Source organism: Salmo salar, chromosome 16 (genome assembly GCF_965601325.2).
Source record: "Salmo salar chromosome 16, fSalSal1, whole genome shotgun sequence".
Lineage (NCBI taxonomy): Eukaryota > Metazoa > Chordata > Actinopteri > Salmoniformes > Salmonidae > Salmo > Salmo salar.
In genome coordinates this window covers 9,927,083-9,941,684 of record NC_138306.1, presented here as the reverse complement: position 1 = coordinate 9,941,684, position 14,602 = coordinate 9,927,083, and the positions used below count along the sequence as shown (strand labels likewise).

The 14,602-nt window shown below is 40.1% G+C and overlaps 1 protein-coding gene across 1 annotated transcript; it reads right to left on the bottom strand.

Annotated features, from left to right (window-relative positions):
• Positions 1 to 9,558: 9,558 nt before the first annotated feature.
• Positions 9,559 to 14,367, bottom strand: LOC106573118 (caveolin-2). Its single transcript, XM_014147827.3, has 3 exons — positions 14,111 to 14,367; positions 13,615 to 13,802; positions 9,559 to 10,182 (listed from the first exon to the last, which is right to left on the bottom strand). Exons 1-3 carry the CDS (start codon positions 14,258 to 14,260, stop codon positions 10,032 to 10,034), a joined length of 489 nt encoding a protein of 162 aa, XP_014003302.1. The 5' UTR covers positions 14,261 to 14,367; the 3' UTR covers positions 9,559 to 10,031.
• Positions 14,368 to 14,602: the final 235 nt, after the last annotated feature.

Below are 14,602 nucleotides of genomic sequence, written 5' to 3'. Positions count from 1 at the left end.
CTCGAGGAAAGGTCTTCTCTTGTTCGCTTCGATGTACCTGCTTCTTTTTCGAGCATATAACAATTCTGATCAATAAATAGTTCAAGGTTCTTTATATTATCCGGAATGTTTGTTTCGCAGTTATCAGCAAACTGTGCCTACCAAGCTGCCACCTGCCACGTCATAACTAGCCTTTGGAGCAAAGCTCTGCAGCATTAGTGAAAATACGATCAATACAAGTGGATGTTACAGATCCAACACTATTGGTATGCACTCTAGTTGGTTGAGTGATAACCTGGATCATATTACCGGCATTAGTCACAGTTAGAAGTGTAGTTACCCGAGAGTTAGCCTGCCCAGGGGCAGGTTAGTTCTGACGGATTCGTTGCAGTAGAAATGCACCTGGCTAAAAGGTCAGCCACTTTCGCATGACTGGTAATCTCAAGTTGAACTCAGAGTTGACCAAAGTTGCCTTGCTTACTCCTCAAACTACATTCGTAGTTCTCTTAAATAGAGAACGGCTACAGGCAACTTCTAGGCAACTGGATGGTGCAATGTGTAGCCTAGGTTACCAATTACCGCCCACGCCACCCCTCCACACACACACACACACACACACACACACACACACACACACACACACACACACACACACACACACACACACACACACACACACACACCACACACACACACAAAATCTCATACATACATTCTTTCTCTCTCACCACATACACACACACACTAAAACGAAGAGGTGGAAATGCAATTCATTTTGTTTCATTCATTTGTCGTGACCCACCCATCAAACAATGAATGCAATGCATGAACACCCATACGACAGGCTGAAAACAACCCGGACAGGACTGTTGAGTCTCTGGGACTGGTGTCATTTCTTAACCAAGGTGAGTTGTTGCCCTGGGCAGAGAATCAGACAAAGGAATGTAAACAGACTAGAATGACCAGAGCCCTGAGAACTGGATCAGTGGGAATCTACTGCAGAGTCAGGCGAGGTGTGTGAGACTATGCAAAATACATGCAAATGAGTCACAATCACAACACTGTCTTTAGGATAGGATGTATTTTAATGTCCCTGAGGATACAGTACTGATGTATACAAAAGAGGGAGACTGGTTGCTTTTTCTTATCAGTGTTTGTATCAGTGCTGTTTGTGTGAGATAGATGGTTCTGAAAAATGTGCATTCTGGCTTCAGATCACACATTGAATACCCAGATGTAGAAGAACCAACCATTCCTCTTGTGCTTGGCATAGAGGAACAGAGTGAAATAAGGGCTTGTAAGGGCATTGTTGGTTAAGGACTTGTAAGTAAGAATTTCATGGTAAGGTACCTGTTGTATTCGGTGCATGTGACAAATAAAGTTTGATTTTATTTGAAGTAGATAAATACACTTCACATTAAACTGAAGACCTGTGACCAGAGGGGTAATTGGTTGATAATTGCAAATCAGACAAAAGAAGCACTGTAAGAATTTGTTAATTGCTTCAATTAATTATTAAGTAACTGATTCCACCAACTTTTTTTGTTTACTCAACTTTTCGATCAGTGTGTTACCGGAACTTAAAATGTTTAGTTGGCTCAACTTGTATCATATTTTCGTTCAACTAGAAATTTTTATTTGGGCATCTTCAATAAAAAAAAGACTGAGGAACTACAGTATACTGAACAAAAATATAAACCTCCACATCCGGCTTCTTCATCTGCGGATCATTTAAGACCAGCCACTCGGACAGCGGATGAAACTGTGGGTTTGCACAACTGAAGAATTTCTGCACAAACAGTAAGAAACCGTCTCAGGAACGCTTATCTGCATGCTCGTTGTCCTCAACAGGGTCTTGACCTGAGTGCAGTTCGGCAGCGTAACCAACTTCAGTGGGCAAATGCTCACTCAACGGCCACTGGCATGCTAGAGAAGTGTGCTCTTCATGGATGAATCCCGATTTCAACTTTACCGGTCAGATGGCGTCCGGTGGGCGAGCGGTTTGACGATGTCAATGTTGTGAACAGTGCCCCATGGTGGCGGTGGGTCATGGTATGGACAGGCATAAGCTATGGACTAGAGGTCGGCCGATTATGATTTTTCAACGCCAATACCGATACCGATTATTGGAGTACCAAAAAAGCCGATGCCGATTAATCGGACGATTTTTTTATTTTTATTTGTAATAATGACAATTACAACAATACTGAATGAACACTTATTTTAACTTAATATAATACATCAATAAAATCAATTTAGCCTCAAATAAATAATGAAACATGTTCAATTTGGTTTAAATAATGCAAAAACAAACTGTTGGAGAAGAAAGTAAAAGTGCAATATGTGCCATGTAAGAAAGCTAACGTTTAAGTTCCTTGCTCAGAACATGAGAACATATGAAAGCTGGTGGTTCCTTTTAACATGAGTCTTCAATATTCCCAGGTAAGACGTTTTAGGTTGTAGTTATTATAGGAATTATAGGACTATTTCTCTCTATACGATTTGTATTTCATATACCTTTGACTATTGGGTGTTCTTATAGGCACTTTAGTATTGCCAGTGTAACAGTATAGCTTCCGTCCCTCTCCTCACCTCCTACCTGGGCTCGAACCAGGAACACATCGACATCAGCCACCCTCGAAGCAGCGTTACCCATGTAGAGGAAGGGGAACAACTATTCCAAGTCTCAGAGCGAGTGATGTTTGAAACGCTATTAGCGCGCACCCGGCTAACTAGCTAGCCATTTCACATCGGTTACACCAGCCTCATCTTGGGAGTTGATAGGCTTGAAGTCATAAACAGCACAATGCATTGCGAAGGGCTGCTGGCAAAACGCACGAAAGTGCTGTTTTGAATGAACGCTTACGAGCCTGCTGGTGCCTACCATCGCTCAGTCAGACTGCTCTATCAAATCATAGACTTAATTATAACATAATAACACACAGAAATACGAGCCTTAGGTCATTAATATGGTCGAATCCGGAAACTATCATCTCGAAAACAAACGTTTTTCCTGTCAGTGAAATACGGAACCGTTCCGTATTTTATCTAACAGGTGGCATCCCTAAGTCTAAATATTCCTGTTACATTGAACAACCTTCAATGTTATGTCATAATTACGTAAAATTCTGGCAAATTAGTTCGCAACGAGCCAGGCGGCCCAAACTGTTGCATATACCCTGACTGCGTGCAATGAACGCAAAATGACACAATTTCATCTGGTTAATATTGCCTGCTAACCTGGATTTCTTTTAGCTAAATATGCAGGTTTAAAAATATATACATCTGTGTATTGATTTTAAGAAAGGCATTGATGTTTATGGTTAGGTACAGTCGTGCAACGATTGTGCTTTTTTCGCAAATGCGCTTTTGTTAAATCATCCCCGTTTGGCAAAGTCGGCTGTCTTTGTTAGGAAGAAATAGTCTTCACAGTTCGCAACGAGCCAGGCGGCCCAAACTGCTGCATATACCCTGACTCTGTTTGCAAGAGAAATGACACATTTTCCCTAGTAAAATAAATTCATTTTAGCAGGCAATATTAACTAAATATGCAGGTTTAAAAATATATACTTGTGTATTGATTTTAAGAAAGGTATTGATGTTTATGGTTGGAGCAACGTGTACATAAGCGATTATATGCAACGCGAAACAGGCTAGATAAACTAGTAATATCATCAATCATGTGTAGTTAACTAGTGATTATGATTGATTGATTGTTTTTTATAAGATAAGTTTAATGCTAGCTAGCAACTTACCTTGGCTTCTTACTGCATTCGCGTAACAGGCAGGCTCCTCGTGGAGTGCAATGTAAAGCAGGTGGTTAGAGCATTGGACTAGTTAACCGTAAGGTTGCAAGATTGAATCCTCGAGCTGACAAGGTAAAAATCTGTCGTTCTGCCCCTGAACAAGGCAGTTAACCCACCGCTCCTAGGCCGTCATTGAAAATAAGAATGTGTTCTTAACTAACTTGCCTAGTTAAATAAAGGTCTTAAAAAAAAATAATCAAAAAAAATAAAAAAATCCGGCCAAATCGGCGTCCAAAAATACTTTCATGAAAACTTGAAATCGGCCCTAATTAATCGGCCATTCCGATTAATTCCATTAATCGGTCAACCTCTACTATGGACAATGAATACAACTGCATTTTATCAATGGCCATTTTAATGCACAGAGATACCGTGATGAGATCCTGAGGTCCATTGTAGTGTCATTCTTCCACCGCCATCACCTCATTTTTCAGCATGATAATGCACAGCCCCATGTCACAAGGATCTGTACACAATTGTTTGAAGCTGAACAACTCCCAGTTCTTCCATGGCCTGCACACTCACCAGACATGTCAAATCAAATCAAATAAAATTTTATAGGTCACATCCACCTATTTAGCCGATGTTATTGCAGGTGTAGCGAAATGCTTGTGTTCCTAGCTCAAACAGTGCAGTAGTATCTAACAATTCACAACAATACACACAAATCTGAAAGTTAAATAATGGAATTAAGAAATACATAAATATTAGTATGTGCAATGTCGGAGTGGCATTTACTGCAATACAGTAAAATACAGTCTATACAGTGCATTCAGAAAGTATTCAGACCCCTTGACTTTTTCAAAATGTTGCTACGTTACAGCCTTACTCCAAAATGTATGAAATAAAAAAAAATCCTCATCAATATACACACAATACCCCATAATGACGAAGTGAAAACAGGTTTTCAGACATTTTTGCAAATGTTGAAAATAAAAATTATATCAGAAATACCTGATTTATATAAGTATTCAGACCGTTTGCTATGAGACTCGAAATTGAGCTCAGCTACATCCTGTTTCTAGTGATTGTCTTTGAGATGTTTCTACAACTTGATTGGAGTTCACCTGTGTTAAATTCAATTGATTGGACATGATTTGGAAAGGCGCACACCTGTCTATATAAAGTGACACAGTTGACAGTGCATGTCAGAGCAAAATCCAGTACATTTGGCAGGGTTAGGGTTAACAGCCTGATCAACTTTATGGAACCAAGATGTGTCGCGCTGCATGAGGCAAATGGTGATTGAACCAGATACTGACTGGTTTTCTGATCCATCTCCTACCCTTTTTTTTAAGGTATCTGTGATCAACAGATGCATATCTGTATTCCCAGTCATGTGACATCCATCCATTTTTGTTCAGTGAAGTTACACACAGTGCTTTTGACAATGTTTTCAACTTACGTATTTGATACACTGATATACATGATTACATTGTGCACGTTCACAGTAACTGTTATTCAACATGTCCTTACCTGGGATTTGAACTCACAACCTCTTGGTTCACAGCATACCAATCTTCCTGCTACGCCACCATGTCTGATTGTCTGACAATCAATCTCGACAAACAGAAATACATCCCTCCCAAACTTGTACCCAGTATCGAAGGCTTGGCTTGACAATTTCTGATTGTCATTAAACCTTTTGGTGTTTTGTAAAAGATGTCTCTATCCATTAATCAAATGGATGCTGGAATTATATTATAGTAGAGTGGACAAACGTGCGCAGGTAGCCTACAGGAGACTTTCGAAGTAGCCTAATCCGATTAAACATTGTAACTGGTTGTGTTTATGCCACACATAAAAGGCAAAGCATTTTAAAAGTTAAATAATAAATATTTAGGCTATATTGAAGCATTAGGTTCTAGGTGCGCAAGGAATAGCCAGTCAGATCAGAAAGGAGGCAGAGTGTGCCTAAGCTTTCCTGAATAACTGGGCCTGCTGGGAGCATACAGTGCTTTCAGAAAGTGAAATGGATTAAATAGAAAAAAATTCTCGCCCATCTACACACAATTCCCCATAATGACATAGTGAAAACAGGTTTTTACAAATGTTTGCTAATTTAATGACAATGAAATACAGAAATATCTAATTTACATAAGTATTCAAACCCCTGAGTCAATACATGTTATTATCACCTTTGGCAGCGATTACAGTTGTGAGTTGTTCTGGATTGTACAATATTTGCCCATTATTATTTTCAGAATTCTTCAAGCTCTGTCAAATTGGTTGTTGATCATTGCTAGATTTTCAAACAGATTTAAGTTAAAACTGTAGCTCAGCTATTCAGGAACATTCACTGTCTTCTTGGTAGACAACTCCAGTATAGATTTGGCCTTGTGTTTTTGGTTATTGTCCTGCTGAAAGGTGGATTCATCTTCCAGTGTCTGGTGTAAAGCAGATTGAACCAGAGTTTCCTCTAGGATTTTGCCTGTGCTTAGCTCCATTCCATCCCCCCCCCCTCCCCTATAAAACTCCCCAGTCCTTAACGATCACAATCATACCCATAACATGATGCAGCCATCACTCTCCTTGAAAATATGGAGAGTGGTACTCAGTAATGTGACATATTGGATTTGCTCCAAATATAACACTGTTTTCAGGACAAGGAGTTAATTGCTTTGTCACATTTTATTCAGTATTACTTTAGTGCCTTGTTGCAAACAGGATGCGTGTTTTGGAATATTTGTATTCTGTACAGGCTTCCTTCTTTTCACTCTGTCAATTAGGTTAGTATTGTGGAGTAACTACAAAATTGTTGAGCCATCCTCAGTTTTCTCTTATCACCACCATTAAACTCTGTAACTGTGTTAAAGTCACCATTGACCTCATGGTGAAATCCCTGAGCGGTTTACATTCTCTCTGGCAACTGAGTTAGGAAGGACGCCTGTATCTTTGTAGTGACTGGGTGTATTGATACCATCCAAAGTGTAATTAATAATTTCACCATGCTCAAAGGGATATTCATTGTCTGCTTTTCTTATTTTTACCTTTATCTACCAATAGGTGCCCTTTGTGAGGCATCCCTGGTCTTAGTGGTTGAATCTGTGATTTAAATTCTTTGCTCGACTGAGGGACCTTTTATATAATTGTATGTGTGGGGTACAGAGATGAGGTAGTCATTCAAAAATCATGTTAATAAACACTATTATTGCACACAGAGTCCATGCAACTTATTCTGTGACTTGTAAAGGCATTTTTAAATCCTGAACTTATTTAGGCTTGCCATAACAAAGGGTTTAAATACTTATTGACTCAAGACATTTCCTCGTTTATTTTTTATACATTTTTCAAAATGTTGATTTAAAAAAAAAAGTTTATTTCCACTTTGACATTATGTGTGTAGGCCAGTGACCAAAAATGTAAATTGTATCAATTTTAAACTCAGGCTGTTACACAACAAAATGTGGAAAGAGTCAAGGGGTGTAAATACTTTCTGAAGGCTCTGTGTGTGGCTACATTATTATAGGACAACTTGGGAGAACGATGATCCCCAAAAGATCAGAAGTAAAATTACAGCCAGACTGGCCTGCTACTGTGCTTTTTTTACTGTGCTTTTCCTTATAAACTGTCTAGAGTAGACCCACAACTGATCGAAACGGAATCAGACATTAAAATCACAGGGATTTTGCAGCGTTACTCAAATTACATTTTCACTGCAGTTTACAGCCTAGAGTAGAATGTTGTACTCACTTGAAAACAATAGTGCTATTATTCATTGCATTGTGATGTTGTAGGCTAGTTTATAGGTAGGACATTTTTATTGTCCCTAACCAAGATCAATGGGGGAGCTTTTTGAGCTGTGAGTCTCATGTCTTCAATGTTCTTTCATGCACAATGACACACGTAACCTCTACGCTGCCTATCAGCTATTCCGCTATGTTCTTGTGGATGTATGTTGAAAATAGTTGCAACCTTTATTGATTTTATGTGTGGTATGATTGCTAGTCAGCCTCTTGCAGATCTGGACAAACGATCCACCCACCACTATTGTCACAATGAATTGTAGATAGAGGGCAGATGGATTGTTAGACTGGTAGACTACATTGATCTGTGGTATAGTAAGCGAGCAGAAAAGTGTAGTGCATAAGGGAAGTACCAAATCACCTTGATAGGGGAGGCGTGGGCAAGCAGAAGAGTAAATGTGGCTAGGATGGAAGAAATTATATCATAAAACCTGCAAAAGTGTGAATGTAAACCTGGGGAAATGTGCACTATCCTCCACTGTACCCAATAAAAAAAACACAAAACCTCCCAAAAGCAAAAAAAAAATAAAAAAGTATGACTCCCCTATTTTGGACCAACCCCCCACCCCAGTAAATTTCAAACTGTAAATATCAGTATGGAATATTCCTTACATTCTACCAAGTCAGTAAAATGCTGTATTTATGTAACCATGTAGGTTATTATCAGTGTGGAATATTCTGGTATGGAATATTCTTCCATATTCTACCAAATCAGTATTGTGCTGTGTAAACCTGTAGATTATCAGCAGAGCCCCAGGTCGTGTTGTAATAGACCCACAAGGTCAGGCAGTTCTTCTTCTCTCTGTATAGGAAAGTGTCTTATGCAATCAGCTCAGTTAGTGATTTACAACTTGTCTCTCTCACCGAGACTGAGAAACATATCCCCGCCCTCCTATCGCAGTTCTCATTATTTTCTATGACAGAGAGACACGCAGCAATACTCAGAACTTTTTTTTTTTTAGAAATAATGATCTTTATTTGATGCAGAATAGGAACACTTTTGGTACTTTTTACAAATCAAAGAATAAGTCTCGTTTGTTGAGCTCAATTAGAATCACATCATGCCATTTACCATTTTTGCTACATAAAAAAAAAGAATTCCACACCTGTGTTCTATTGCACAATCCAAGTACAGACATGGTCTATTGGCTGGCAGGCTGTCAACCGCCTCGCTTACCTAAAGGATTAGAAGTTACTGACAGAATCGCTGCGTTTGGTTGTCCATTAAAACAAAGCACAAGGGTGCCTCTGAAATGACACCCTATATAGCCCACTACTTTTTTAGGGAATAGGGTGCCATTTTGGATGAAGCCAGGGTTTTGTGTGACGTATTATACGATAAGTTGTGAAGAACTGGTGGCACTATCTGCTAGATTCTCTCCACATTTGGGTTTTGACGTCAAAGAATAAAGCAAGCTAGTTGCTCTACGGCTTATAGAAATCTCAGCAGCACCTAGGCCTACGACTATGTACCTGACTATAGAATAAACCAGAGTAGTAAACTCATCTTAGATACTTAACATAAAAGTTCTGTCCAGTTTTTTCACGACTCACAGAAACATGGACCGTCAAAAAACATGGCAATTGTGCATAAATAATTAGTTAGAAAGCCAACCCACCCTTTTGTTTAATTATATTAGACATGTAAAAGTCCAGCTTCTGTTCAAAATATATACAACTCTCTTAGGTCTTTACTAGGTAGGTTGTCTTTGTATAAAAGCAAATGCCCAAAATGTATCCAAAGCACTGCGAGATTAACACAGCAGCAGCAAAATAAGACTGCAGAAGTATAAGCTGCATCTCAGCCCCTAGGATCAGTGTACACTCTATTACAGAAAATATATTAAGTAATTCATTCATTCAAATTCCATCTGAATCCTCTGCTATATATCCACAACACATGAAGAGCAGAAACTACACAAACATTACATGTCTGATGCCAGGAATGGTGTGATGCCTAATTGGCCAATATACTGTTGCCCTGATGTGATCCTTTAAGATTAAAACAGTTATTTTTAGCATCAGAATAATGGAATGATAATCCTTTATTTTGGTCACAACTGAACAATTGTTCTTTTGGCAGAATACATCAACAGCTTAGAAATGCTACACAACCACTTCTATGAACAGTGGACATTATGATTCATCATGTGAATCTTGAAATTCCCAAATGACATAAATGATCATGTTGGATCATCTTATTACCCAGATGGTGCTGTGGTGTTGTCAAAGGGAAGTTACCCGAATCATCCTTTATGAGCGCTCGTAACTTATCAGTTACACTTATATGCTCTACAATAATTCCACCACATGGTGTGTCGATGTTGGCTTTATAAAGAGCTTATATATTTCTACAAAAACATAAGTAAATGATATCTTCACTTTTTTAAAACTTACCTCAAATTATTTACTTCTTTTTCCACTTAGACATAGGTAAAAAAGTGAAGATATCCTTTAACTTCTTAACCCCCACCCCCATCACAGGGAAGGAAAGCCCCTATCAGTTGTCCATGGCCTTGACGTGGACAGAGGACAGACACCTGCCCATACTGTGGAAGAGGGGGGTGACAAAAATGTCTGTAAGGCTGCTCCAGACCACCTGGACAGAGGGCAGGGCCATCAGACAGCTCCGCACCACCGGCATCAACACCCTGGAAGGAGGAGGACCACAAAAACAGGTTTAACTTTACATCGCGCACACACACAGTATTCTTCAAACGCACAGAATGTGTAGCCATAAGTATTACCTGCATACATTTTACATTTGGGGTGGCAGGTAGCCTAGTGGTAAGAGTGTTGGACTAGTAACCGAAAGGTTGCAAGATCAAATCCCTGAGCTGACAAGGTACAAATTTGTTGTTCTGCCCCTGAAAAAGGGAGTTAACCCACTGTTCCTAGGCTGTCATTGAAAATAAGAATTTGTTCTTAACTGACTTGCCTAGTAAAATAAATTATGGGGAACATATAGCCTTGTGTTGGGTGTAATATGAGGTGTTCCTAAGAAGTTCTGCTTGCTGCAGAGTCCAGAGTACCTTGCAACATGAATTCTAACACAGCCTTCTTGATCCTCTTACTTTGTCAATTTTGGATATGCATAAACAGTTAATGCAGACTCTATGAATGCTTGGAGCCTGCGGTATGTATTAAGGGCGGCAGGAAGCCTAGCGGTTAGAGCTGTTGGACCAGTAACCGAAAGGTCACGGGTTTGAATACCCGCGCCGGCAAGGTGAAAAATGCGTTGATGTGCGCTTGTGCAAGGCATTTAACCCTAACATGCTCCAGGGGTGCCATACTACTATTGCTGACCATGTAAAACAACACATTTTACAGCACCTATCTAGTGAATGTTGTATTTTTATTTGACTGCATAAGGCTACGGAATGTGTTTTTCTTATAGCGCCTTCTTTAGTGCCACTACATCTTGTGCCACTATCTATCAGACACATCCCAGACGTCTATTGACCAGCCACAGGGTCAACTGTTTCTCATAGTTACCATTCCATCCTCTAATGATCCCTGCTATGTCACCAAAGCCATATTTAAATTGCTTATCTTCCATAGAAGCTGTGACAAACAGTGCAGACGGACTCTACCTCATCACAAATGGCACCCTATTCCCTATATAAAGCACTACTTTTCAAATAAAATCCAATTTTATTGGTCGCATACACATATTTAGCAGATGTTATTGTGGGTGTAGCAAAATGCTTGTGTTCCTAGCTCCAATAGTGCAGTAATATCTAACAATACACGACAATACACACATATCTAAAAAGTAAAAGAATGGAATTAAGAAATCTAAAAACGTTAGAACAATCAATGTCAGGGTCCGAAGGATACAGTGCATTCAGAAACCCCTTGACTTTTTCCACATTTTGTTATGTTATAGCCTTATTCTAAAATGGATTAAATAACAACATTTCCTTGATGGGTTAAATAAAAACATTTCCTCATCAATCTACACACAATACCCTATAATGACAAAGTGATAAATGTTTTTAAAAAATACCTTATTTACATAAGTAGAACTCTGAAACAGGATTGTGTCGAGGTACAGATCTGGGGAAGGGTACCAAAACATTTCTGCAGCATTGAAGGTCCCCAAGAACACAGTGGCCTCCATCATTCTTAAATGGAAGAAGTTTGGAACCACCAAGACGCTTCCTAGAAGTGGCCCCGCCCAGCCAAACTGAGCAATTGGGGAAAAGGGCCTTGGTCAGAGAGGTGACGAACAACCTGATGGTCACTCTGACAGAGCTCCAGACTTCCTCTGTGGAGATGGGAGAACCTCCCAGAAGGACAACCATCTCTGCAGCACTCCACCTATCAGGCCTTTATGGTAGAGTGGCCAGACAGAAGCCACTCCTCAGCAAAAGGCACATGACCGCCCGCTTGGAGTTTGCCAAAATTCACCTAAAGGACTCTCAGACCATGAGAAACAAGATTCTCTGGTTTGATGATACCAAGATCGAACTCTTGACCTGAATGCCAAGCAATCACATCTGGAGGAAACCTGGCACCATCCCTACGGCGAAGCATGGCGGTGGCAGCATCATGCTGTGGGGATGTTTTTCAGCAACAGAGACTGGGAGACTAGTCAGGATTGATGGAAAGATGAACGGAGCAAAGTACAGAGACAACCTTGATGAAAACCTCAGGACCTCAGACTGGGGGCGAAGGTTCGCCTTCCAACAGGACAACGACCCTAAGCATTCAGCCAAGACAACGCGGGAGTGGCTTCTGGACAAGTCTCTGAATGTCCTTGACTGGCTCAGCTAGAACCCGGACTTGAACCCGATCGAACATCTCTGGAGAGACCTAAAAATAGCTGTGCAGAGCTGACCGAGCTTGTGAGGATCTGCAGAGAAGAATGGGAGAAACTCCCCAAATACAACTGTGCCAAGCTTGTAGCGTCATACCCAAGACAACACGAGGCTGTAATCGCTGCCAAAGGTGCTTCAACAAAGTACCGAGTAAAGGGTCTGAATACTTATGTAAATGTGATATTTCCGTTTTTATTTTTTATACATTTGTTAACATTTCTAAAAACCTGTTTTTGCTTTGTCATTATGGGGTATTGTGTGAAGATTGATAAGGGAAAAAATCTATTGAATCCATTTTAGAATAAGGCTGTAACCTATCAAATATATGTGTGTGTGTGTGTGATGGGATGTATAGACAATATTGACAGTTTATGGATAGAATATAGGTAGTATATCTGAAGAATTGTATGGCCTTGACCAGAATACGGTATATACAGTATATACATATGAAATATATACAGTATATACATATGAAATGGGTAAAACAGTATGTCAACATTATTAAAGCCCTATGGGCAGTGGTCAAAAGTAGTGCACTCTGTAGGGAACAGGGTGCCATTTGAGATCCAACCATTGCCTTTTGGCAGAATCTATTCTTCGGAGAGACTGAGACATTGAGACATGGGGAAACTAGTCCATAATCTGTACTAAAGGTCATATTAGAGTTACTTTGTGACATGCCCACAAAACATGCCCACAAGCAATCTGTATTCTATCTATTCTAGTGGAATGTCCCACTCTCCTCTGAAAACAGGCCTACAGTGCTGCAAGGCAGACTAGAATGCCAACTATCTGGCAGGGGTTATGGGGGCTTTTTTCCATTACCAGCTGAACACTGCATTCCTCCTAACTTTCCTTAAAGTGCCTCACTTGGGCACAGATCCGGTGTTGTTTTAGCAAGCAGCCCCTTAGCTAAGTGACTCTTAGGCGGCATTTGTGAATGTAAGGAGTTGCATGGTTTGCCTTCAACCTAACCACTGTGTCCACTGGCATGCATACAGCACATAATGGAAAATAAACCCATATATGGAAAAGCTATGCCATAATTGCCTAAATAAAGTAAACACAATGACAACACATTCATAGTTGTACCCTACATATGACATTAATTGTATAAATATATATGTCCGTATGCCTACTGGTCTTTCTGTGCAAACTGTCTACAATGGGTCAAAACAAATAGGCAGCAGAGCAGTGAATGGAAAATGTGGCCCTTGGCCAAGCTCTGAAACAACAAGATAGCATGTGATGTGTTCCTACCAAATATGAATACAGCTGAGGACCCCGAAGACTATCCCGATGATAAATGCCATGGGAACGGCGAGGATGGTGGTCAGTATTCGGTAGAATACATATTTGAACAGTTCGAAGACGGCGTGACTTCCTATCCATACTCTGTCGAAGCTGTGGTTGGAACTGGGCTCTGCGATCACATCGTCAAAACCAACCTGGGGAAGGAGACAAGCGCTTGTCAGGAATCAGTCATGGACTCACTCACACACCCATTTGTCATATTCTGTCCAAACAAACATATTAGCTGGAGTTTACAGCCAACATGGAAATTAAACACACAGGCAATGGCGCATGACATTTTCATTTATTATGCATGAATAAAATGTTTGCTTATGATTAGTTTATTACATATGGCAAAACGACAATAACGAAAGTATTGTTCTACAGCTCATCCGTCCACTGGTGTTTACTTTGTGAAAACCCGGAGCGCACGGTGCGCTGATACACTGATACAGTAGTTTACCTTTAAGTGCGCGTTTATGTCATTGGGATCTCGGTCTGGGATCGCCGCGTAGACTTTGTCTTTTTTCGACAAAATCGGTTCTATTGATCTGTTGAACTCGTCCTCGTCCATGATAATACTCGTCTCGTAGTTCTCCTTTTCGAGACCCATTTTCACTTCACAGACGGCGCGGTGGGCAGCGGAGAGCTCTCGTTGGTAGCGCTCTATGCATTTGTGTCTGTGCCTGCGTGCATGAAACGGACCCACGCCCCGTGCGGAAAGCGGCGCAACGTAGTGTAGACACAACAAGCAAAGTCACGTCCCCATACTATTTGCACTGTTTGACTCTATATTTGTTGAAGAATTCGTCAGATTTATCAAATAATCTGAACTCGGCTATATTTGGCAAAATAGTAATTGACGTTAGTTAACCATTGGACATTATTTGTTTATATCTTAACATTTGTGTAGGCTATACACACTAGTCATCTTTTTATACATTTTAGTCATTTT

Bases quoted from the DNA above. Each gene is read 5' to 3' on its own strand.
- LOC106573118 (XM_014147827.3), bottom strand. From the start codon at position 14,260: ATGGGTCTCGAAAAGGAGAACTACGAGACGAGTATTATCATGGACGAG. The intron at 13,803-14,110 runs GTAAACTACTGT...CTCCTTCCCCAG, and splicing joins ACATAAACGCGCACTTAAAG to GTTGGTTTTGACGATGTGAT. The intron at 10,183-13,614 runs GTAGGAACACAT...TCCTCCTTCCAG, and splicing joins CTCAGCTGTATTCATATTTG to GGTGTTGATGCCGGTGGTGC.